The following is a 27,362-nucleotide window of genomic DNA, read 5'->3' as shown; positions in this document are numbered from 1 at the left end:
CCAGAATTTTGACCCAATGATGGTGATGTAGTTCCAAGGCTGGATGGATTGGAGCGTGGACGGGAATCTGCCGTTGGTGGTGTTTTCATATGCTTGCTGGGCATACCCTTTTAGATTGTAGGTCATGGGTTTCATAGGTGCTGTCAAAGCAGCCTTGGTGAATTGCTGGAGCGTATTTTGTAGACGGTACATACTGCTGCCATTGTGTATCAATGGTGAAAGAACTCAACGTGGAAGGTGCAGATGATGTGGCGGGCAAGTGGGCTGCATTGTGGTGTCAAGATTCGTGATCATTGCTGGAGCTGCACTCACCCAGGCAAGTGGAGAATGTTCTATCACATTTTTTTAAACTGGAGATGCACTTTCCATATTGCATTCAGGTCTTTTTGGTCATTTTTGAACCAAAGCTATAATCAGGTCAGGGCTGAGTGGCCCGAGTAGTACCCAAGTTGAGTGCCACTGAGCAGGTTATTGTTGAGCAAGTGTTGCTTGATAGCACTATTGATGACCCCTTCCAGAACCTTACTGATGAACAAGAGGAATAGTAATTGGCTACGGTTGAATTTGTTCTGCTTTTTATCTATAAGACATATCTAGCCAATGTTCCACTGCCAGATTGATGCCAGTATTGTAACTGTTTTGGAACAGTTTGGCTTGGGATGCAGCTAATTTTCAAGAGTAATTCTTCAATACTATTTTTGGAAGGTTGTCAACACCCAAAACCCACGCAGTATTGATATTGATATCATGTTGAGTGAATCGAATTGGCTGAAGACTGGTATCTACAACTCTGGGCACCCCAAGAGGAGAGTGAGATAACTCATCCACTTAGCACTTCTGGCTGAAGATGTTTGCAAATGCTTCAGCCGAGTATTTTGTATTGATACATTTGTTTCCTCCATAATTGGGGTTGGGGGATACATGTACAGCTTCTTACTCCTGTTACTTATTTAATTGTGCACCTCCATTCACAACTGGATGTGGCAGAACTACATGTGATAGATCTGAACGATTGGTGGTATAATCACTTATCTCTATCATTTGCCGCTTATGTTGTTTGGTATGCGAGTAGTCCTATTGTGTAGTTCACCAGATCAACGCCTCATTTTTAGGTATGCCTAGTGCTGCTCCTAACATCCCTTCCTACACTCTCCATCGAATCAGGTTTGTCCTCTTGTCCAATGGCAATGGTAGAGTGGGAGGTTTGCCTTGAGATTACAAACTGTACAAATACAATCCTGCTGCTGCCGATGGCCCACACAGTCTTACGGATGGATGCCCAGCCTTGAGTAGCTTAACCTGTTCAAAATCCAGCCCAATGGCAGTGCCATGCTACAAAATATCCTCCAAAGGAAGATAGTACTTTGTCTCTATAAGGATTGTGCAGTAGTCACACTCACTGATACTGTCATGAACAGATGTGACTGAGCCAGGTAGATTGTTGAGGATGCTGTCTAGTAGTTTTGTCTTGTGGATGAAGGACACTGAACACGATGTTTCACATGGCCGTGGATACTGGATGTCTGTCATATTAATTGTTTATGTGTGCTGAGTTTGGTGATTGCATTTGATGGGAGTTACATAATTCTACTAAGTACCCAGCTTACACAATAAGAAGTCTCTTCAAACACAAATGGGCTTGGACAAAAAATATGGCCACTCAATGGTGGAGGGCAACTATTGCTGTGGAAACATTACCTAACTGCATCCTACAGAAAAAGAGAGGGGAAAACAAAACACAAATTAAAAAGATAATGTTTCAAATGGAAATGAGTTCAACAACAGTGGCACTCAAGGTCCTGAAAGTTACTTAATGGTCGCTGAATATTAATCATCAAAGAGGATTTCTTGGCAACCACATCCCTACAAATAAAGCCATCTGTTTTCTACTTTTTAGTTATAACAGAAGCTGCACTGCAACCTTTCTCCTGGGAGCAATGGGCTTTTGGGTTCTTTTGGCATGCTTCAGCTCTGTGCTGAATATAGAAAGGAAAGACTTTCAAGTATTTGCAGCAGCAACATGAGATGAAAAGGATCAGAAAGTGTAATTGCTGAAAACCCTTGTCTGTTTTGTGGATGAAACCGCGGTATGCTGACAGTTCAAAGTGAGTGTCTGCCCTGGGAGATCCAAAGACATCAGCGAAATCATGAGACAGACTTTACTCACGGGGTTCATGATCGTGTCTCGTCTACTGTAGGCAAAGGCTGTTCCATCATCAAATTCTATCACAAGGGAATTGAGCATAGTGACCAAGCTTTCTGATCCATTTCAAGTTAGTTGCCCTCAGCCAAGACAGTAGAACACAACTGATGTTGACATCTGGCCATCTTTCAAATGTTTTCTCTATGCTATTTCGTACCTTTTTCCTAATAAGTCCTGCTATTTTTCCTAAAAAAAAAACTTTCTTGCAGAATTTCTGCTTCTGCACTGACCCCTACTTGGTCTGCAGCTCCAGAATTGGCTCACTAGTGGTACTTACACCAGTTATTAAACAAAGGCTAATGGAAGATCAATTTTGCTGAGTCTAATCCTGTGCTTGTTCAGCAACAACCTTCCTGTAGAAATCTGCAGATAACAACCAGGAATAGAAATGCTGCCTACAGTTTTGTTTTAAATCTCCCTAGCTCACAAGTAATGAGGTTAGTCATAGCTGTATTATTGGGCGTAACAACCAGTTAAAGTCTGAGTTTAAATTTATTGCGTACTGTCCTGGTGACCGCACTATAAGAGAATGTGGAGGCTTTGGAAAGGGTACAGAAATGGTTTACCGGGATGTTGCCTGGTTTGGAGTGTAATAGCTGTGCAGAGAGATTGGACAAACTTGATAATACAGTGTGGAGCTGCAGGGACACAGCAGGCCAGGCAGCATCAAAGGAGTAGGAAAGCTGACATTTCGGGTCAGGACCTGGCCGGCTGTGTTCCTCCAGCTCCACAGTGCATTATGGCTGACTCCAGCAACGGCAGTTCTTACTATCTCTTGGACAAACTTGGTTTGCTTTCACCTGAACATCAAAGGATGAGGGGCAACCTAATAGAAGTTTACAAATTATAAGAGGCATAGACAGAATGGATAGTCAGCATCTTTTTCCCAGGATAGAAATGTCCATTACTAGGAGACATAGGTAAGTTTAAAGGAAATGTGAAAGGCATGTTTTTTACAGTAAATGCCTGGAATACACAGCCAGAGGAGATGGTGGTGGTTACATAACAATGTTTAAGAGGCTTGCTGACAGCTACTGTATATAAATAGACAGGGAGCACAAGGACACAGACCACACAGATTAAAATATTTTTAATTTCAAAAGGCATCAAATGTCACTGCAGTCTGAATGAGAAAGGCGGGCCTGTTCCTCGGCTGTGCTGTTCTTTGTTCTTTCTGGTGTCTATGTAGATTGTGCTGTTTTATTGCTTTGGAAATCATTTGGGAGGCAGGACACAGAGAGTAGAAATTAAAGGTTCATTATCAGATTGTTGATCTGTGAGAAGCTTGTTTCTCAGGTATTTGTACTGGGACCTCAGCGTTTTACTATATTCATTAATGATAGATAAAAGAATCCTTTGCAGATGACACTGCTAGAAGGCACAGTGTCTTAGGTTCAGAAGGTTTCAAAGAGATAGAGACTGACTAAATGAGTGAACACAACTATGGGAGATATTAATCACGTTGAATCTGAGAGGAAGTAATTACTGGTGTATTTTCCTAATGGGAAAAGATAAGGAGCTGTGACTGAACAGAGTATTTTGGGTATCCACGAGTGCAGATCACTAGAAGTGAAAATTAATCATGATCAAAATGAATTAACTGACTGTTGGTCTTTATCTTAAATTGCTTGGGACATAAATAGGGTGAAGGTCTGCTTCAGTAGTTTAGATCCAATCTGCATACTGCATTCAGCATGCATCTGCATTCATTTTGGACACTGAATCTCAAAAAAGATAACAAAGTGAATATTCCGAATGCCAGCATGGCCAATAAAATGGCTGCCGACATGCACACAGACAGTTCAGTGACATCACCTGGCTGCGATAGGGTTCAGAATCATCTGGCCTGTGCTGCTGACATCACCACATCTTGTGCACAGTGGCATCAGGACATGCTAAGCCTGCTCCACTGGTATTTCACAACAATCAGTTTTGAAAAGCACTGCCAATTCCGCATGCTGCCTTAGCTTCTTTTAGTGCTTCCACCATCCCCCCTGGTTTCTTTGTGCCTATTCAGTCCAGGCCAGGAGGTGTGGAAGAAAATGGCCGCTCAGAAGGAGCAGAAGCTCGGAACGTCTTTGAGGTAGGTGGCTACTAAGCCTGCACCATTTGCTGGTCATGAAGTTTCAATGCAACATAATGTTCCTGTGCATTTGTTGCTCCACCTAGTGGTGGCATGCACAATAAAGCATCAGTCTTATTTCTTCATTTTTCATTTCTTACTGTTTTCAAAATTATTGACAGGAACTTATTTGATTTCATACATCTCTTATTAGTTGGACTAAGGTTTTGAGTTTTTTTTGCCAAACTCCAGTTAATATTCCCCAAAGTTGCTGTTTTTGTGACTTATACCTGCATGAGCATAATTAGTTTTGAAACTTTGTATGCCTTTGAATTAATATTGTTATAGGGTGATTTAATAGAGTTGCTTTAATGATAACAAAATTCAATAGAGTACATCCTCTTGAGGAAATCATAACAAGAGGAAAGATTTAGTTTAAAAAAAAGTTAAAAATTAGAGTTAAGCCATTGAGGAGTTAAAATTAGGAAGTTGATACATAAATGGCATGGGGCGGCACGGTGGCTCAGTGGTTAGCACTGCAGCCTCACAGCGCCAGGGACCCAGGTTCGATTCCAGCCTCAGGCAACTGTCTGTGCGGAGTTTGCACATTCTCCCTGTGTCTGTGTGGGTTTCCTCCGGGTGCTCCAGTTTCCTCCCACAGTCCGAAGATGTGCAGGCTAGGTGGATTGGACATGCTAAATTGCCCATAGTGTTCAGGGGTGTGTGGGTTATAGGGGACTGGGTCTGGGTGGGATGTTGCAAGGGGCGGTGTGGACTTGTTGGGCTGAAGGGCCTGTTTCCACACTGTAGGGAATCTAATCTAAAGGAAATCAGGAACTCTTGCCAAAAGAACTATGGGTGCAAACTGCAATGGATAGATGTTTGTTAGACAAGGGATTATGGTTGAAAGAAGAGTAAATGAGAAACAGACTAGCCATCATTACTTCTAACAGCTGAGTGACACATTGATCAAAAGAAAGAATACACAGTTTACAAACCAGCCTACAGCCAATGAGGAGGTCAGACAACATTCTAAATGGCAAAACTGTATACATTTTAAATAAACATTACTTTGAAATCTACATTGGGACTTGTTTAGACACACGACTTTACTTAATGCATCCTCCACAGCAATTGTTTACATGTAATGCTTCCCATGCACAAGCTGGATAACCACAGAGTTTTTTCATGAACACAAACAAAAATCCACCCAGGAAAGTTTTTTTTATTATGTTGGAGAGATAGGGAGCTTAGGTGGGCGAGTGGACTAAACCAACGCAACACAGGTTTTGGGAGTTGAGTTGAGGCTTCTTGATGAGTTGAGGTTTTTCACAGTCTCACAGATTTATTATAATACAGAAGGCCATCTGGCCCAACGTGTTTGCACCAGCTCTTCAAATAAGCATCTTGACTTAATGCCATTCTCCAGCCTTTTCTTCATAACCCCACAAGTTATTTCTGTTCTGTTCATCAATGCTCTTTTGAATGTCTTGACTGAATCTGCATCCACCACACTTTCAGGCTGTACATTCCAGGCCCAAACCATTCGCTACATAGAAAGAAGTTCCTTCTCAAATCACATTTACGTCTTTTGTGAATGAATTTATATCTGTGCCCACTTATTCTTGGAATCACTTACGAGCAAGAACAGTTTCCTCCTGTCTATAACGTTCAAACCTCTCATAGCTTTGAAATCTTCAATCGCATCTCCTCTTAGCTTTCTTGTCTCGAAGGAAAAGAAACTCAATCCTGGAACCACTCTCATAAGCTTCTTTAGAACCTTCTCCAGCACATTTGCATCTTTCCTAAAGTGTGGCCCCCAAAACTGTAGATAACACTGTAGCTGAGATCTAACTAGTGTCTTATTGTCTTGGATCACAGAGTGGATTCGCTGAACTGTATTGCAGAGAAGACTCGACAACAGCAATTTGCTCAAAAATGGATGGTTATTGACTAATAATCATGTTGATAGTGGTAATAATAAGTGGAAAAGAGAAGAGAAACAGCAACAAGTCTCACGGCCTTCTGCCCATCGATGAGATGTCTGGTCTGGAGGCTTGCATTCATTCTTGGCACTATCAACGATTCCAGTCCAAGGCAAAGCCCAGCAACTTGGAATAAAACTCTTTCTCACTTATACAGTGTAACAAACAGCCAGCACAATGAAAGCAGATACAAAAGACAAAACTGCTGGCTGGCACAGAAAACACAGCTGCAGGTGCCTTCTTCAGCTCATAGCGGAATGTTCACTGGACTCAGTCAAGATCAAGTATCTTGTTCAGTATCACCATAAATGTTTTCAGCCTATTTTCCCATCCTATACAATCTATTTTCTCATGCAACTATTGAATATCATCATTAACTTTTAGCCCTTTGGCCCATCCAGTATACTTAAATTGGTTTAGCAAAATCTCCCTGTTTTTTGCTCTATGCTCTAATAAAGCCCAAGATAATGTTTTCCTAACTGCTGACTCCATTTGTCTGTTTATATACACCAAGCTCTCTCTGCACCTTTACGGTAGGACACTTTATTTAATATTACTCCTGCATGTTTTGTTATGACCCCAGCTAACGTTACTACTGGATAAGCTAGATGATAGAAAGAATTTCCAGTTTGCTGGGTCATATTTAGATGAAAAATAGTTATCAATGCTTACTCTTTGTTTCCCAACACTTAGCTATCTACATTGCTGCTGTTCCCTTTATTCAACGTGCTATAATTTTTGGCACAGGTCTGCCGAGTAATCCTGTATCAAATGGCTTCTGGAAGTCTGCATGCGCTACATCAATCACTTTATCTCTTCAACGCAGTATGTTACCTCTTCAGAAACACTCTAGCAAGTGGCAAAATGGGATTATCCACAAATAATCCAAGCTAACTCCTTCTAATCAACCTATATTTGTCCATGTGATTATTAAATCCATCCTGTAATGTAATTTCTAGAAGTTCCCACACTAGCAAAATTGCCTGTAATTGTTTTGAATAATGGCACAAAGTTTGCAATTCTCTTGACTTCTGATACCACTTCCATTGAGTCCAAAGAAGACTGAAAGAAAATTGTCAGCGTCTCCACAATGTCCACTCTCATTTCCCCCTGTGATTAGTCTCATTTGATCCAGATGTCCTGTAAAGTCTAAGTAACAAAAGTTTATTCCCCTCTTAGTAATTCTGAACCCTTCCAATGAATGAGTGGCTTTCTCTGTTGCTATCTCCTAGGTGATTTGCCTACATTATGAAACATTAATTAAATACTTCAGCCATGCTCCCTACCTGCACACATAAATCTTTTTGGCTCCTAGTTGATGCTACTTTTTGTTTTTGTGCCTTTTATCAACTTTTGTACCTAGAGAAGACTTTGGGATACCCTTGTATTTTAGCTGCCAGTCTTTTCTCATATTCCTTCTTTACTTCTCATGCGTTTTTTCACTTCACGCCCAAACATTTTGTATTCAGCCTAGTTCTCAATTATACTTTCTACATGACACCTGTCATGAGAACACTTTTTTAAATGTAATATGTTCCTGTCTCTGTTTTGAGAGAAATGGATGCTCTGCCCCGACTCTCTTGCAACGCTCGGATCAAAGTGTTTTTGGCTTCTGCTAACCAAGAACATCAAAAGCTTGCAAGCATCTTGGCCGAGGAAAGAATTATAATTAATGAGAATTATGCATAATGTCTTTGTAGTTGCTATTCCATTGTGTTGAAATGTAGCGCACGTCTGGCCTTTTATCTGATTTAAAAATAATTCCTTTCAATCGCTATGTACCAGAGTTTGTCCCACATGTCCATACAATGAAGGCAGTTGATTACTTGCCATGAGCCTGTCACATCATTGAGAAAATGTTTGTCTTGCTGCTCCACTGCAATCCCAACTGCTGGTCCTCCTGCAGACTGCTCAAATCTACTGTTTAATTTTCTGTGCTGCTTGTGTAGCCTTTCCCTTTTGTTACTCTCAACAAAGCAGGCTAGATTAGCTGCATATTCATGGAGCTCATTTGCAGTTTGAACTGCACCCTGTTTCCTTGTATGTTTGCTGTCAGTATGTTTTCTGAGTCCTCATTACTTCCCCTTCTTTCCAATTTTCTAATACTTTACTTGCTTAATGTGTACTCTGCCATGATCGTTCTTCGAAAGTTGCTTCAGCTTCAGTCTTCATGCTGTGCTGCTCCATAGATTGGGTGCCTAGATGAATCTCAATGTCTATTGCTAGCCTGAATCTACCACAACTGAGCTTTACTTCAGGCACTTTTCCACCTCTGCATGTGGAGTGCAAGTTGGCCTTGTAATTTCTCATTAATGGCCTTCCCTTCAGGTTTTTAACACCCACCCCCAGTTCCCTGGGTCAGAACACCACTGCCACCATGATGCAATGTGAGATCTACGCTGTATTGAGTGGTGGAGCGGGCTTGAGAGGCCAAGTGTTCCAAATTCATATGTTCATGTTTATATATATTCAGTGCTTCCTGGAGTACAGAGTGCTGAAGATTCACAATCCTTTGCATGAGGAAATTTCTCCTTATCTCACTGCTCAATGGCAGATCTCTTATTCAGAAACCGCCAGGAGGAGCATTCTCTCAGCCTTATGAAACCAGTTGAAAGTTTTGTGAGTTTCAGTTATGAAACAGTTCATAAATTAGGTAGAGTACAAGAGCAGAGAGGTGACGTTGAGCCTGTACAAGACACTTGTTAGAACTCAGCTGGAATATTGTGCACAGTTGTGGGCACCATATTATAGGAAATGTCTAAATGCATTGGAGGGAGTGCAAAATCAATTTACAAGAATTGTTTCAGGAATGAGAAACTTCAGTTATGAGGATTAATTGAAGAAAGTGGGACTGTTCTCCTTGGAGAGAAGATGATTGAAAGGATTTTTGTTGGAGGTTTACAAAATCATGAGTGGGCTGGATAGAGTAGATAGGGAGAAGTTTGTCCCCATTTGTAAAAGAAGAAAAAAATGAGAGGACGTAGATTTAAAGTGATAAGCAAAATAAGCAAGGTTGATGTGAGAAAACCTTCTTCACCCAAGAAGTAGTTAGTGCAAGGAATACGCTTCTTGGAAGTACGATGGAGGCAGTTCAAATTGAAGCATTCTAGAGAGTATTGAGTTATTATCTAGTCAGAATTCATGTGCAAAAATATGGGGAAGTGGGAAATGGATTGACACTAGGTAGTAGAACCTGTGCAGTCACAATGAGTCATATGGCATCTTTCTGTGCCAAAATAATAGTGTGATCTGTAAAGCCTCTCTGAAATGCCCCGCTGGCAAGTCAGTATAGAAAGGTTTGACATAGAGCGTTCTGAGCAATGTTAGCATTTATTACAGCACAGTGCCTCAGTGGTTAGCACTGCTACCTGACAGTGCTAGGGACCCAGATTTGATTGCAACCATGGGTGGCTTTGTAGAGTTTGTACACTCTTCCCGTGTCTGCGTGGGTTCCCTCCGGGTGCTCCGGTTTCCTCCCACAGTCCAAAGATGTGCAGGTTAGATGGATTAGCCATGGATGCGCAGGGTTACATGGACTGGGTAGGGGGGTCGGGTCTGGGTGGGATGCCTTTCGGTGGGTTGGTGTGGACTCCATGGGCCGAATGGCCTGTTCCCACACTGTTGGGATTCTACAACAAAACTTCTATGAATTTCAAGAGGGCAAGAATACAAGAGCAAGGATGTACTGTTGAGTTTGTCTAAAGCCCCTGGTCAGACTGCATTTGGAATATTATGAACAGTTTTGTGTCCTGTATGTAAGCAAGGCTATAATGGTGTTGGAGGGGGTTTACAGGAGGTTTAAAAGAATGATCCAAAAGATGAAGGGCTGTCAAATGAGGCACAGCTGGGGACTCTGGGTCTGTACTTACTTGAGTCAAAAGGATGAGAGGATGCATGATTGAAACATACAAAATACTGAGAGCCCTAGATAGAGCGGACATGGAGAACATGTTTCCACTAGTAGGAAAGATAAGACCTGAGGATATGGCCTCAGAGAGAAGGGACAACCCTTGAGAACTGAACTGAGGAGGAATTTCTTCACCCAGAGGGCAATTAATCTGTGGATCTCATTGTTGTAGAAAGTTGTGAAGGCCAAGTCATTGGCTGTATTTAAGACAGCGATAGATAGGTTCTTGATTAGTAAGGGGGCCAAAGTTATGGGGAGAGGGCAAGAGAATGGGGTTGAGAAACATATCATCTAAGATTGAATGATGGAGCATAGTCGATGGGTCAAATGACATAATTCTACTCTTATATCTTACGGTCTTATGGTTTTATCCCTCTCTGCTCAGCCTGTCTAATGGCCACTTTTTGAAAAGAATGGGAGCAGAGACAAGCGATTAGTTGGCTGCACTGCTACTTGCAATGCCAGACAGTCAACAGACTTGAAAAAGATGTTTTCAATGTAACGAAAAGACTATTAGTCCAGTAGTAGCAAGATTTAGATAATGATACTAACCTATGCTCAAAGAATCAATTGTCCCTCACCTTTTTCAATAAAAGCATGAGTGGCATAATATTGCCTGACTAATACAGCGAGGTCCACCTCCCCAGCCACGATTTGTCTGTATAATGAGTTCATTATGTCCCTTGTTTCTGCTGCTGTGAATCCCTGAATGAAGGTTGTGTTCTCTGCCGTAAGGAGTAAGGAAAACAGAAGGAGTACACACTCCCAAATTTCACTGCTGACGTAGAAGCATAGAAAGAGGTTGTAGCATCAGAATTGCAGTCAGGAATTATGTTTACCTTTCAGTCAAATCTGAACAGTACAATTTTGACCAGTCTTTTCTCAATGGTTTTAACGCTCAAGGAGTCTGTGGTCAAAAGACATGAAATAAGGTACAGAGGATTGCAGCAATATGTGTGATTTGGAGATCCTAGCTCTGTTTTACTAACCACTGATGCGGATCAATTAACTTTGACCCTATATAAATCAGCCTTGATTCTGACCAATTAACCCTGGACTTTTATCGCCATCTATTGGCTGATATCGTTCCTGCTGGTTGTGGTCAAATAAATAGCCCCTGTTTGAGCTTTGAAAAGTCATGAGAAAATGAGACATCTTGGACAAAAATCAGTCATTTGGCAATCAAACTCATCTCTCAATCTCGAGGCCCAGTATTGATTATATTTTGTAAATCTAATAATCCCTCCATCTCTGCCAGTTCACTTAGTTGATTATTGCAATCACTTAATCCCTTTATCAATTAAGAAAAAGTTCCGATACACAAAATAAAATTTATTTTTCGGCAATCTATTGTATAAGCTCAGTCATTCTGTTCAGATAGGCCAGCATACCATTTGAAGAGAATGTGTTCCCAGTGCCCTGGGTCTGAATTACTCTCTCTACCAACACGATCAACAGGAGATTGTGATCAATTATCTCAATGCTGTTTGTGGGATCTTGCTATGGGGAACACCACCACCTGTAAGTTTCTTTCAAGTCACAAACCATCCAGACTTGAAACAATATCGTGTTTCATTCCTCCCTTTGCATCGAAATACTGGAACTCCCACTGTAACCACACTGTAAGCGTCCCAACGCCACGAGGAATGCGGTGGTTCAAGAAGTCAGCTCACTGCCACCGTCTCCAAGGCAATTAGGAATGGTCATTGACGCTTTCATCCATAACCCATGCAGAAATAAAAGAGACTGGCTGCCAAATTTGCACACAAAGTCACCGTGGTTTAACAATGTTTTTATTAGAATACACACGATTATGAGGGGTTGACAAGTTAAAAGCTAAGAGGATGTTTCCCCTCATGGGAAAATCTGAATCCATAGTTTTAAAGGATCTTGCATTTAAGGTGGAGGAATTTTGTCTTTTGAAGGTTTATTCATCTTTGAATTTCACAGTCTCAGAGGCAAGAGATCTGGGTCATTAAATATATTCACGACTGGGTGAGACAAATTTTTGATTGAAAAGAAATCAAAGGTTACAGGATGCCAGCAAGAAATTAGAATTGACATCAAAATCAGATTATCCATGTTCTTATTATACTGTGGTGCAGATTTGAGGGTGAATACCTGCTCCTGTTTATGTTCTTATGCAATAACAACAATAGTTCATCAATAACTCATTTACTTTGTTGTGCTTGAGAGGTCTTGATATCGCCTGCAGTGCTATGTGCATGTCAATTTCTTTTCAGTTTTTACTGGCCTTACTCTATATTAGCATTCTGGACTTGCTTTATGAAAGCTCTTGATGCGGAACTACTTTAGTCATTTCTCTCTGGATGTGGTGGGCTACATAATAAGGTACTAAGTGGTCCAGGGAGCTATGATTGAATTATCAAGCTTAGTTTTTCCATTGCTACCATGCAACAAACACTGACAGCTAGAAGTGAACACAGGAGCATTGAATAAACATCAACACATTGCAACATTTGCAAACAAACAGTTTAAATTTATTGGGTTTGTTAGAATTTAACAGAATCATTAAGTTAACTGTGATTAGTGATTGCGCAGATTATTTAAACACACTGGAATTACTTAGACATCTGTGCTCAAGAGTGTATAAATCTAAATTCCTGGAAGTGCAGGGCCAGATTAGAACAAGTCAGCATGGTTTTAGTAAGGGGAGGCCATGCCTGACAAACCTGTTAGAATTCTTTGAAGCAGTAACGAGTATGTTAGACCAGGGAAACCCAGTAGATGTTATCTATCTAGACTTCCAAAAGGCCTTTGAAACAGTGCCTCATGGGAGGTTGCTGAGCAAGGCGAGGGCCCATGGTGTTCGAGGTGAGCTACTGGCTTGGATTGAGGATTGGCTGTCTGACAGAAGGCAGAGGGTTGGGATAAAAGGCTCTTCTTCGGAATGGCAACCGGTGACGAGCGGTGTCCTGCAGGGTTCAGTGTTGGGGCCATAGCTGTTCACCTTGTATATTAATGATCTAGATGAAGGGACTGGGGGCATTCTGGTGAAGTTTGCCATTGATACGAAGATAGGTGGACAGGCAGGTAGTACTGAGGAGGTGGGGAAGCTACAGAAAGATTTAGACATTTTAGAAGAGTGGTCCAGGAAATGGCTGATGAAATTCAATGTGAGTAAATGTGAGGTTTAGCACTTTGGAAGAAAGAATACAGGCATGGACTATTTTTTAAACGGTGAGAAAATTCGCAAATCAGAAGTGCAAAGGGATCTGGGAGTGTTGGTCCAGGATTCTCTAAAGGTTAACTTGCAGGTCGAGTCTGTAATTAAGAAAGCGAATGTAATGTTGTCGTTTATCTCAAGAGGATTGGAATATAAAAGCAGTGATGTGCTCCTGAGGCTTTATAAGGCTCTAGTTAGGCCCCATTTAGAATACTGTGTTTAATTTTGGACCCCACACCTCAGGAAGGACAAAATAGCCCTGGAGCGTGTCCAGCAGAGATTCACATGGATGATCCCTGGAAATGGTAGGTTTAGCATATGATAAATGGCTAAGGATCCTGGGATTGTACTCATTAGAGTTTGGAAGGTTGAGGGGAGATCTAATAGAAACTTACAAGATAATGTATGGTTTAGACGGGGTGGACGCTAGGAAGTTGTTTCCGTTAGGCGGGGAGACTAGGACCCATGGGCACAGCCTTAAAATTAGAGGAGGTAAATTTAAAACTGAAATGAGACGACATTTCTTCAGCCAGAGAGTGGTGGGCTTGTGGAATTCATTGCCACAGAGTGCAGTGGAAGCCGGGACGTTGGATGCCTTCAAGGCAGAGATCGACAAATTCTTGATCTCAAAAGGAATCAAGGGCTACGGGGGGAGTGCAGGGAAGTGGTGTTGAAATGCCCATCAGCCATGATTTAAATGGCGGAGTGGACTTCATGGGCCGAATGGCCTTACTTCCACTCCTATGTCTTATGGTCTTATGATCATGCAGTCCATCCCCTCTGGGTGGTAAAGTCTTAATTCCCCTGGAAAGATTGTTTTGTGTTTTCCTTAGCCAGATCTTGCAAGAATGTTAAATGGACGCAACAGATGACCCACATTTTGTATCAGTTCCACAATGAGTATGCAAGAAAAGGTCTCCTTGCGTGCTACAGGCGAGACACTGACCTTAGCTCAGTGCATCCTTGCCCGTCTGAAGATGTCCATGATAAAGTGCTGGGACTATCCGAGGATACAGTGATACCGAATCAGTGGATGCTCTTCGGTCAAATATTTTTTGCTCACTTTGTAAGCCCATCCAAGCAAAGAATTGTTGAAAACATTGATTTAAGGTGAACAGAAATAGAAGCAATATTCATATTAGAAAAGTCTGGGATTTTTTTTGACATAACCAATGGTTAAGATGTGGAATGCACTGTCTGAGAATGTGGTGGAGACAGATCCGTTTGTTGTTTCCAATATAAGAGTTGCATCATTAGCTAAAGAGGAAACACTAGCAGAGGTGGAGAGTGAAACTATCTTGAGTGCCACTTGTAAGGAGCCAGTTGATACATAATTGGCCAAACTCATTCTGTGCTGTGCCTTGGGAAAGACCGAGATTGCAAAAGGTGTGACACAAATGCAAGTCTTTTTTCTTTTGTGTTAAAATATAAAATACTTTGAAAGCAGAACAAAAATATTCTGAAAAATATAATTGAAATTAAGCATACCACAAATAAGGCACACTGGAACTGATTCTTCCTTGTGTGTCTCTGAACAAAACCTCAGGCAGCAAACTTTGCAAAAGTGATCCTGAGATGCCTGTTACAAGGCAAAGGAAAATGCTGGCCCTCTGCTAAAAACAGAAAACCCAGTTGAATTTATTGCAAACAAAGCTAATGAAATTATGAAGGCTGCCAGTCCAGATGGGGAGATCCAGATCATTATCAGTTAGAGTGGAGAAAATGTGTTTCATATCAAAAGCGATTTCTGGAGGTGGCAGGGAATATGTTGTTTTCGTAAACATCTCAATTTTTCACAGTTGAAAAATATTAGATTTAAAATCAATTCCCATACATTCACCCAAAGGTCATTCTGTAATATATTTAAAATGAATTCGTACTGCCTCAGTATTGGCCAGTCATTTCATTAGCAGTTAATATTCCTGCTTTTTAATTGTAAGTGAGACCAGCACTAAGGCTCAGTTGTTAAAACTACTTCACATGGACCCAGGTTTGATTCCAGCTTGTTCCTGGGGAGTTTGCATGGGCTCGCTCCAGGGGTTCTAGTTTCCTCCCACAGTCCAAAATCCACCAGCAGGATTTGAAACTGGGTCCCCAAAATATTACCTGTGTCTCTGCATTAACCGTCTAGAGATAGTACCACGAGGTTACTGCCTCCCCTAAACTCAACAAAGGGCTGTGATAATGATCAAATAACCCCTTTTAATGACAGAAAAACAAGGTGCGTGAATATGGAAATCTCTGAAGGAGTGTGGGGCCTATTTAGGTGGATCAGCTGGTTGATAATCTCGTGTGTTACCATGTGGGGAAAATGCCTGTTTCAGAAAAGCAGTCCCCACATTAACTCTGTGTGATTCAGCGCTCACACAGTTGGGGAGTTGATGGGGTGGGGGGTGGTGGTGAAGCGGAGTAGTGGGGAAAGAGATACAGATTGCTTATGCTGTAGAACCTTGACGACTCTCAGCTCCAGAACACTCGGAATCTCTGACTGTTGCAGTTTGAAATTGTCTTCCATCTGGATCTGTCTTAAAAAAAGATTTAATTTCAGAGGAGATGGCACAAAGTCTGCCAATCATCTCGATGCAGAGAAAAGTAAGAGTTAAATTCTCTTATCTGCTTGGTTCAGTGACGGTGACACTCTTCATCATTCCAGTTTATTATATTTAAACCTAGGTGATCACAAAGATGTCTGCTGCCATGTAGAAACAAGTGAGATGTTTCATCCAGAAAATTATTCTCTTGGAATACCTTCTAAAATGATTCGCTTCTCCACGATTTCCTGCGTTGCACAGCAATATCATGCGGTGTCCTTTGAAAGAACACAACTTGGATAAGTGCCCCGTTGAAAACTTGGCAGATGGGGCTTAATGTGGGAAAATGAAGGGCGATGAAATTAGAAAGTGTTATTCGCTTTTGCAGGAAGCTTAGAGGAGCTGAATGTTATTTAAATTGAAAGAGACAACAAAAAGTTATCGCACAGAGGGATTTGGGAGTCCTCGTGCGTGAATCACCCAATGGTACTATCCAAGTTCAGCGGGCATTCAAGAAAGCAAATAGACAGTTGGATTTACATCAAAGGGAAAAAAGAGAAACAGGTCTTGCTAAAATGATATGAGGTACTACTCTGATCATAGCTGGAATAGTGTGAATAGTTTTGGTCCCCTTGGGTAAAGAAAGATATACTGACATTGGAGGCAGTCGAGGGAAGGTTGAATAGCTTGATTCTAGATGTGGAGCTATTTTCTTATGAGGAGAGATTGAGTAGACAGGCCCATACTCATTGAAATTTAGAAGAATGAGAGGAGACCTAACTGAAACAAAAAAATATAATTACAAGGTTTGACAGAGGAGATTTGGGTCCAGTCCATTTCATTTCTAAATCTTTTCCACATCAAGATCCTGATTGGCACCTTTCTTAAACGTCAGTTTCATAAATCATCATCCTTGTCCTTCATGTCCTGTTCAGCATAAGTTAAGGGCTGTTTAACATAGTTGACTGTCTTCAGCACTTCTCAGTCTACAATGTGTCTCAGGCCTCTAATTATTGGTGATAAGGGGCAGACTACAACAGACTCTTTACAAAAGAGGCACTTGTCTTGGTTAACAAGATAGCTTATTTTACGACAGTATTAAGTATAGCTTTTATTACTAGCCAGTCAATAATTACCAAGGACTTTAAGAGCTGTACAGAAATACATCTTCTCCCATGAAGGCTCATGTAGAATTCACTGTCTCCAAGACTGTTCATGTCAACACAGAGAATGGGTGGAGCTAATGCAACTTCAACATTAAGTCTTTCAGAAATATTTACCTTGTACAATTTACCCAATATCCTATACTTGTTTGACTAATCTCCTTCAGCTATGTGTCCCACCAACACAATATCCTTGTCTGTATTTCTTTACTAGCGTTATCCATTATGAGAGATAATGGGCAGGAGGGAGAACCAAAAACAATCTCATGTCACCTCTTGTCAGAAAGTCCACCACACTTTGTTCCACTCAGGCAGTTGCCGAGCCAAAAACAGGCTCTCTCTTGGGATCAAGGACCTTGAGTGTAAAATTCCCGCTGGCCAGTTAGAGCCCTGTAGCCATACAGAATGACAGTACCAGCAGGAAAGGTGGTGGCTGCTTCCAATATGACATCCAGACTCCCACCCAAAGACAGATGCCAGTGCTGTATCTCAGTGACAAAACGAGGGATGCTGGGAACAGCATGAGGTGTCATGGGGTCACAGAATGGGGCTCATGAGGGAGGTACCTGGCAACGAGGGCAGGACCAGTGACTCTTTCAGCACTAAACACGCAACCTATCCTGATGCCAGGTCCTTTTGACTAACAGTGAGTGCCTTTGAATTATGGCTGTCCCTGGAGGCCCATTAGCAGCCCCAACAGTGTTTATCGTCAGAATTCCCACATGATGAGCACCTCCTCCTGTTCTGCATTATTATCATTGGCTCATTAGTGGCTGAATTTTGACCTTAAGTGTGCATTAATGGCCCGTATTCAGACCTCAGTTGAACCTTTCCTTACAATCCAAGGTACCCTTGCATCCTGACCAGTCACTGAAGCTGATGCAATCAAGATTTGCATTCCCGACCTGATTGTGTTTTTAATCTTTACTCCCGTACGTGGCTTGAACACCATGGCACAGTTCCCTCTGTGTAAAGTTCTTTTTACCTAATTTTGTAATGCTGATTGCTCTTTTAGATTAACATCCTGAGCAGCGTCCTTGCGCAGGCCCCTCCTGGCGAGTTCAGTGAAGTGGTCAATGGTGAGTTCCCAGCATTTTTACAAATTTTTTTACAAGTTTGCACCAATACAATGGGGCATACAACAAGACCTGGTTACTTCACATGTAAATCGCATGGGATTCTTTGGCAAGGTTAAAGCTCAATATAAACTCTAGTTAACTGTTAATTTATAAAGACAAGATGTTGTTTACTCTTCGATCAGTCCCATAGGTCAATTTCCTGTTCTTGAAACTATACTCTAAACACCAGACTATAGCTAAAACTGAAAAATAAGATCGCTAAGAGATAATGGGAACTGCAGATGCTGGAGATTCCAAGATAATAAAATGTGAGGCTGGATGAACACAGCAGGCCAAGCAGCATCTCAGGAGCACAAAAGCTGACGTTTCGGGCCTAGACCTCTGATGAAGGGTCTAGGCCCGAAACGTCAGCTTTTGTGCTCCTGAGATGCTGCTTGGCCTGCTGTGTTCATCCAGCCTCACATTTTATTAAAATAAGATCGCTAACCTCCTTTTCATCCAAAGTCCTCCTCTTTTTGCTAAAGAAGATTACTCTGTTAAGAATTTTTTTGAATAAATGTCGAGAAGACTGTCAAACTCTCAGGCAGCTAAACTCATTTGGATTTTGAATAGCTTACCTGTTATTGGGATTGAACTTGCTTTACATAAAGTGATGAGAAAAATAGTTATAAATGATTAGTATTCAAACTTAGAGTACAGCCTACATCAGTAGCGTTGACAGCAGGCACTTAATTATTTTAGTTACTGTAATAATTGCATAATAATTAATAGATAACAATAGACTCTAGCACAAACAGAGGTGATTACTGGTGGTGGAAAACACAGATGAAAAAATTCCACTTGTGATTCAATGATGGTGACGAAAAAATGTTGTGTGCAAGATCGCTGCTAGATATAGAAAGAAAGATAGGCTGCAGTGTTCTCTTTTGTTACTCTTTTACCGCTCATCAAAATGATGACAGACTTGGGTGCCAGAGATGTGTTGTCATTTGGGATTTGAATACAATATGTGCCAGTCCCTATAATGGAGCTAACATATATTTGCCATGACATGTTCACTGTAAAAAGGCATATCCATGGTCTCCTGATGGGGGAGTCATCACTCAAAGCAACAGAGTCCAGAGATAATACAACAAAGGCAATGTCTGTATGAAAAGATTTGTACTCAACCATTAGGATTTCACCACATGGCTCTAGTTTTTAATTACAGTTCATTTTGCTTGAAAAGGTCAAATTTCAGCTGCTGGTGCTGAGAGGCATTCGCTAAGGGGCATCTTCGCAATTTACACAGTAATTCAGCAAAGGAGTAAAAATAGGATGGCTTCCGTGAGAGGCAGGGAATCATCTTCGTCAAAATATCAGCCAGGCAGTGGTGGTGAAAACTACATATTGAAGCTTCTTTAGATTAGATACTCAACCAGTCAATTGTCTGTCTCACTCATGACCCTCCCCTCTTCCAACATTCCCCAGTCTGGCATTGAAGGGGAATATGAAACCCCATTATATATGTCAGTTTAGTAATAAATGGTGATGAGGTTGATAAGATGTTAGTTATGACTGAATGAATACAACATCCCTAAGTAGTCAGACAGCCTGCAAGCCTGACAATTGGTTTGCTCTGGTAAAAAAACATTTAGGCATGTGCGTAATGAGTTGGCTTCCAGACCTAAGAATGTTCCCAGCAAGGGCTAGAGTGGTAAGATTCTGCCATTGTCGCAAAAGATGATGATTATTTAATTCCACCATTGTGTCAACTCACGTATCAATAAACCCAATATTTACTCCCCTCACCTACATTAAATGTCAATACTGAAATCAAAGTTGAACAGTAATCATCAGTCAAATTGTGAACTGCAATGGAAACTCTATGTCAACCAATGAAGCTATCTGCTGTTACATTCCAGGAATAGTGGTTGCCTGTAAATCTGTCTGAAGCTGAGGATGATACACAACAAGCACGGAACTGATTTACTCTAGAATCTGTCTCCAAATTCTACTGTCTAAATGGTAGTAAAATTAATCTGCCTTTGCAGGGGCCTGAGCAATGCTGTGGTATAAACTTTGACTCCCATTAGTGTCAGTCAATAAGATTGATGTAATTACTTAGGTTCAAACGTGAATATTGACATTTTACATGGAATAACTTAGATACCCTTCTCTTGCTTGTTGCAGATATGCGGGCTTTGCTAAATGATGATGACTTGATATGTGAGAACATAGAACGGTGAGCATGAGCTTGTTTTATGTTTTTTTTTACACAGTTGTCTATTTGTACACACAGTTTTGAAGACAGACAAGGGCACACAAAATAGGTCCTGCTGATTTATTGGTATATCCAAAGTGATTCATCTCCTTGTAAACAGCAAGCACTGCTGCAAGAATGTATACATGACCTTCCATCAACTTTGCATCTGCAATCTCATACAAACCATGGTTCACTTCCGACCTAAGTCCTCATTGTTCATTCTTGATAAAGTCCTCCTCGCTTATCGTCAACCTGTATCCAAATGACCTTGGAATTTGGAACAATTCCATCAATTTAACAAATGCCAAGCCATAGCTGAATTCATATTTCCAGACTGCCACATAAACTTACCAGGCAGCTCCTCTATGCAGACGTTATGGAACACTGTTGAAGTGTAACAAGCTGTGCACTGCACAGATTAAAATTCTCAAGAAGGAAATTGGTACCATAGTTAACTTGTTATTAGAGATGCGGAGAAATTAGTCACGTACCTACAGTTCTTTGAAGAGCAGAATATAAGGAAACTGTACTTCACCAGGCAGCCAGGTATGGCAATGTTTGCCTTCTAAAATGCTTGTCACCCACAGCTGATGTTACACAAGCTATGACAGCTGAAGTCAAGTAAATTCATCAACACATTTTTCTATAGCTCTAACCAACTTGCCTTAAGGAACTTCAAGCAACATTAGTCAGTCTGCAGTCTATGCTCACATTAAACAGGTAATTGATTTTTTTTAAAAATTGGAGTAAAGTACTTTCAGTTTTTCGCTGTGGGAAGCAGGATAGAGATATGACTTTGGAATTTGCTTTATTTGTGGGCTCCTACTCAGACCAAGGTCTGCTGTCTGTCTTCATGACTCACAATGACTTCCCATGTAACTGGAGTGTGATTACTGGCCATGTATCAGGCAGGCCTGTGGCCACATTCCAGGAAATTGTAATGATGCTTTTTTTTTTCTTGCAGCAATCTTCTACTTACCATTCCTTGGCTTTGCATAGGTATTGGTTTCTTGAAGATAGGGGCTATCCCCTACAAAGCACATGGTTCCTCTTAGAATTTGTGTCTGACAGTTGAACACACTACTTTTGGACCTATGACTCTGCTACAGCCTCATTGATCAGATGGTATTTTGAGAGGTCTCAAGAAATTATTTCAATGCCTGGAGATATCCGTAAAATAACCTAGGAAGCATTTCATTTCATCCTCCAATAACTGTCTGTGTGGATTTTGCATATCCTCTTTGTGTCTGCATAGGTTTCCTCCAGGTGCTCCAGTTTCTTCCCCCTGTCCAAAGATGTGCAGGTTATGTGGATTGGCCATGGGAAATGCAGTGTTACAGGGACAGGGGAGGACAGGGGGTTGGGTCTAGGTACAATGCTCTTCGGTGGGTTGGTGTGGACTAAAAGGGCTGAATAACCTGCTCCCACACTTTAGAGATTCTTTGGAACTTAATAAAGAGAACCCAGTAATGTACTGTATACTGCATAGCTTGGCTCGGAAATGAAGACAACACATGAAGCTACAGTGTTTAGTGTAGTGACGGATTTGAAACTGATGACACTGAGGATAACTCAGAGAAAAGAAAAGTTTCCAACATTTATCTACGGCCGAGTTCTTTAATATCAAATCACAGGACAGCACTTTGGCCTATCATTCCTTCGCATTAAAATCATGTCCAACGTCTGTCCCTGTCTATCCACTATCAAATAATTTGCACCCATTGAAACATCAACATCGATATTCATGTCTGCATAACCTTGTAGAATCAATAGCTATGACAGTAACATTCTATGCACACAAAGATTTCAAAAAGTCTATCATTTTCATGTCTTATACAAAGACCTAGCTTTGATTAACCCACCAGTCCTAATCCCCTGCTGCTTGTGATGGGGTGCTGTCTTGAATAGCCCAGTGTAAGTCAGTCTCCAGTGATTCCAGCTGAAATGATTGAAGACAGCTATTCAGCCAGGGAGTTTTCAGATAGTGCTAAAGAAAAATCATATCCGACTTGAACTGGTGTCTGTTTCTCTCTCCACAGATGTGATAAGTTTCTCCAGCACTTTTTGTGTTTGCTAAATACTCTTGAAAAGTGTATGGCCAATGACCTTTAGCAGATTAGGCCTGTAAGAGCTTGGGTGTAGACTACAGCATTTCAGGAACTGTATTTGGCCCAGCTGACATTCTGGCACATGGTGGCCATGATTGAAGATGCTGTGAGGGTCCATGCTTGATGTCTGCTGCTTGAAACTGCAAGTGGCCTCAAATTTACAATTAGTGCAGAAAGTTAATGAGAGAGAAAAATCAATCTTGCATTCCTAGCTCAATCATTGTGTAACAACCCCTGCAGGAAAACCTGTGAATCTAGACATCTGATGACTGAAACTTGGTAGTCAATTATACTGCGAGCACTCACTTTTTGAGCTCTCACAGAAATGAGAAATGAGAGATGAGAGGAACTGTGAAATCTCACTCCAAAATGAACAAATGTATGTATTCAAGAGGGAGGTAAAGTTGAAACAGAAAATGAACATGCAATCCACAATAGTGCTAAATTTTAAACTGAATTGTATAAGTAATATTTGACATGTGCCAAGATTGAATATCAGATTCAATGATAAAATCCATGAATATATTCTGGTAAATGAGTTGATATTGGGGATTCACTTTGATTCCAGGGCATAATCTATTTGGCAGCTGTCAACCAATCAGGGGAATTGCTAATTTCACATTCACAAAGGGTACAATCCCAAGTCTCAATCGTGCCCGATGGAAGTAAAGAAGGCTCTTTGTGATTAGGATAACGGTTTGTGTGCTAACTGTGTGTTATTTTACAGAATCACTGCAAAATATAACTTGGAACAATTTACTCCTGTTAAAGTAATGGAGCACAAAGAAAAGGTGTGTGGACAGTAATTGCGATAAATCTTTGAAAATTGGGCTTTTTTAATTAACGAAGTTGAATGTTGAAACCCAAACAAATAACGTAACATCTGGTCAGCTTTCCTTTCGGGAGTTTTTAACTTTTCATCTTGAGGCCTCTCCTTGTCCTATAACTTTCTTTGTTTCGATATAGCTTTTTCTTTGGACAAACACTTTAGAGGGAGATGATGACCTAATGGTATGAGAGTTAGACTATTAATCTAGAGGCCCAAGTCATGTTCTGGAGACCTGAGAAAAGATGGTGGCATTTGAATTCAATAAAAATCTGGAATTAGGAGTCTAATGGTTAATCAATTTTTGGAGAAAAACTCATCTGGTTATCTAATGTCCTTTAGGAAAGGAAATTGCTGACCCTACTCGACCTGCTCTGGCCTATATGCAATTCCAAACTCACAGCAAAGTGATTGCCTCATTTCTGCCCACTGGGTGATTAGGATGGCAAGTAATGCCCACATTCCATGAATGAAGAAAAGAAAAAGCCCTCTGCCTGAGGCAAACCTGAAGGGAGATTTGGGCTGGAGTTTGGAAGCAAATCCAGTGACCGGGGAGAGGAAAATATGGGAAGAAAGAAATGAAATCTCACTCCCAAAAAGCCTTCAAGATTAACAAATGTACAGCAACTTTCATGTAGTAAATTGTCCCAAAGTACCTCACAGGAGCGTTACCAATCAATATGTCAGATATACCGTCACATAAGGACGTGTTAGAGAATTGTCTCCCACATAAAGGCCTGAACCGGTAATAACGCACACTAATGTGCAAGGCGCCAGAACTTCGGGTTTGCTGACAACTCTGGGGTCACTGCAAGTAGACCTATGCCAGCATCCTTCACAAACACAGGCAAGGAATCAACCATTTCAGCAGAGATTGAAGTCTGAAACAGTTGCAATGCCATGCATGAACCAGGAGAATCATTTTTCACAAGCGTCTGTTGTTCTGATAGTCAGCCACTAGGTGGCAAAATAATATTTTTTTAATGAAAGATCAAGTTTTTTTCTCTATGAAGGTTCTCCTTCAAGTATTAACAAATATTTGCATACTTCGGGAAACACAACAAGCATAAATTAACTCCCAGGGAACTCTTCATAAATATTAACTAACACTTAAAATTTAGCAATTATTAATTAACTCACGGAGAACTCCTTTGCAAATATGAACACATACTCAGGGGCTCCTGTAATAATTAACACACCCTCAGAGATTCAATTTAGATATTAACACACCTCAAAGTCTCCCTCCAAATACTTACTTTTGACACCTGTGCACATATTAAGGGTATATTCAGAAATGCGAGCAAAACCATTCTCCACAATTCCATACAAATATTAACACCCAAGGCACGCCATATAAATATCAAGACAACCAACAACTTCTCTTGAAAATACCAAAACACTCCAATGCACCCTTGCAAAGATGAAGAGATTTATGAGTTTCATTTATAAATATTACCGTGAGCTACTGGAAAAAAATCTACATTTAAGTCCAACAGAAATTATGTCCTGATGAGTCAAAAATACAGATGCATTTCTCAAAGTGATGTGCTCTTTAAACCTCATCAGACATATTGGAAATAGATCTCATACTATCAGTCCTGATATTTCATTTCAAAAGATCCAGATTGGTCTGAGCTACGCTCTCGTACTTCCATGTGTTTTATCTGAAGACCGCAACTGGTGGGTTATTTGTATATTTAAGTTGTTCACCATTAAAAAAATAGCATTTCTGCAACTTAAGTGTAACTGCATGCTTTTACAGGTAATAGATTAAATAGACTTATTTGAGTTATAAGGGGGTCAGTTAGCTCATTTGGATGGACAGCTGGTTTGTAAAGCGGAGTGATGCCAACAACATGAGTTTAATTCCCACACTGGCAGAGGTTGCCATGAAGGACTCTCATTCCTAACTTTGCTCCTTGCCTGCAGGGTGGTGACCCTCAGGTTAAACCACCACCAGTCATCTCCCTTTAAAGAGAGACCCACCCTATAGGACAACTATAGTGACTATTTGAGTTATTAGCTTTTTGAAGTTAGTTTTCATTGGTGTTCTATGATAACATATCTACATCATTTTTAAATGATCCACATGAAATGTGACCATTGTAGGCATTCAAAAATATGGAAGCACTATAATTGAAATATCACTTATTTAGCAAACACATTATTCTTTATTCAATATTTTTAGGTGCTTATCACCGAGCATGGTAACCTTGGAAATGGATACTTTCTGGACCCAATGCAGAAGATTTCATTCAAGTTTGATCACTTGAACAAAACTGTTTCTGACATCCAGCCATGTGCATTAGATATTTCTATAGAGAACTGGAGGAGAGCTGTAGAATGTGCACTCATTAATTACGTGAAGAAGCACTACCCGGATGGAAACTGCTCTGTAAGTGGCCTCCAGAAATTATATTATTTCCATTACCATCTCCCAAAGTGTAATAAAAAGATGGAAGACAATATTTTTAGTCTACAAGCCAAAAATCAAGCTGTATGGTGCCAAGAAAGCACACTGCTAACAAAGAAGGTATCAGTACTTGGCCGACAGTCTGCACAAATAGACTTTCATTTATAAAGCATTTTTCATAACTATAATATGTCTCAAAGTGCTTTAAAACCAACTAAGTGCATCTGAATATAATCACTGTCAAAATGTCAAAAACGCGACAGCTAACTCCCTCAAAATATTGTCATAGTAACCAAAAATCCAGCTTTCTCTGTGGTGCTGATTCAAAAACAGGCCATGGCATCTTTCATATTTATTCACAAAAACTCAGTTTAATGCCTAACCCAAAAGAGAGCACCTCCAGAAGTGTACTCTCTTCAGTACTGCACTGGAGTGTCAACTTTGACTTTTGCGCTCAAGCCTCAAGTAGTATTTGAATCCCAGACCTCATGTCTCAGATGCAAAGTGCTACCAACTGAGCCATAGTGAACACTCCTGGTTAAAATATGGAATACTGCACAACAATCCTCCATCATCTTGTAGCCAATCAGCTACAAAACATTTGTATCCACTACCATAGTGGACGTAGTCTTCAGATATTGTGTCCTATACAGGGATGTGTGGCTATATTCAAACTGAAAGATTAATAATTGTGTCATAACCATTAGAAGCTTATGAAACAAATAATTTACAGGCAGTCAATAGAAAAAAAACATGGCATTTAGAATTACAGTTAACGTTTCAAGTCTAGATGACGCTTCATCAGAGGTGAAGTGGGGAGGGTGCACAATGCATGCTAGAGCTGAGCATGCTGTGGAGGTGATGAGGTGTAGAATGCTAGGAGACAAAATATGTTGATAGTGTAGATTAGGTGATCAGAATGTGAGAATGGCAAAACAATGGTGTGTCTAACTGCCACCAGGGAAGACAGTCCCACTGGAGTGGGGGGAGGAGACAGAGGACATGGTGACAGAGAATGTAACAAGTAAAACTAAAATAAAGTGAAGAAATGGGAGTTGGTTCACAAATTTAGGGTGTTGAGCTCAATAATAAGTCCAGGAAGTGTAAAGCGTCTAGTCTGAAGAAGAGATGTTTTTCCTCCAGCGTGCACAGTGATTCACTGGAACACGGCAGCACGCTGAGGATGGGCAAGTGGGCATGCAAGCAGGACGCTGTTGTAAAATGACCAGCTACAAGGTGGTCAGGGTCATGCTTGAACACAGACTGGAGGTGTTCTGCAAAGCAGTCACCCAGTCTGCGTTTGGTTTCTCCAATGTATGGTCGGCCAAATTGGATGTGGCGAATACAATACACAATATTGGAGGAGATACAGGTGACATGCTGCTTCACCTGGAAAGACTGTTGAGGCCCTTGGATGATGAACAGGGGGTAAGTGAAGGGGCTGGTGTTGCTCCTACTGCAGTGACATAGAAAGGTGCAAAAGGAGGTGGTTTGGTATTCATGGTCAGTGAATGGACTAGGGTGGAATCTTGTCAAAGGCTTTACTAAAGTCCAAGTAAACAATGTTGCATCTTTCTCTATTATCTTTCCCCCTTTTTCATCGTTTTCTGATCATCCTGATGTCTCCACAACATATGAATTCTCTCTGAGATA

At 40.8% G+C, this 27,362-nt stretch overlaps 1 protein-coding gene across 2 annotated transcripts in view; it reads left to right on the top strand.

The window, feature by feature from the left end:
* LOC125460383 (F-actin-capping protein subunit alpha-2-like) overlaps positions 1-27,362 on the top strand; it is a 57,282-nt gene that overhangs the window by 12,671 nt on the left and 17,249 nt on the right. The window contains exons 3-6 of one of the 2 annotated variants that reach the window (XM_048547822.2): positions 18,054-18,117; positions 20,290-20,341; positions 23,198-23,261; positions 25,485-25,691. In XM_048547822.2, coding sequence (XP_048403779.1) covers positions 20,292-20,341; positions 23,198-23,261; positions 25,485-25,691 — 321 coding nt within the window. In that variant the 5' untranslated portion in view covers positions 18,054-18,117; positions 20,290-20,291. The remainder of the gene's footprint in view (positions 1-18,053; positions 18,118-20,289; positions 20,342-23,197; positions 23,262-25,484; positions 25,692-27,362) is intronic. The other variant, XM_059649969.1, reaches the window with a different exon arrangement.

This window comes from Stegostoma tigrinum, chromosome 11, assembly GCF_030684315.1.
Source record: "Stegostoma tigrinum isolate sSteTig4 chromosome 11, sSteTig4.hap1, whole genome shotgun sequence".
Lineage (NCBI taxonomy): Eukaryota > Metazoa > Chordata > Chondrichthyes > Orectolobiformes > Stegostomatidae > Stegostoma > Stegostoma tigrinum.
Note: the sequence above shows the minus strand (reverse complement) of the source record. Positions and strands in the feature narration are given on the sequence as shown.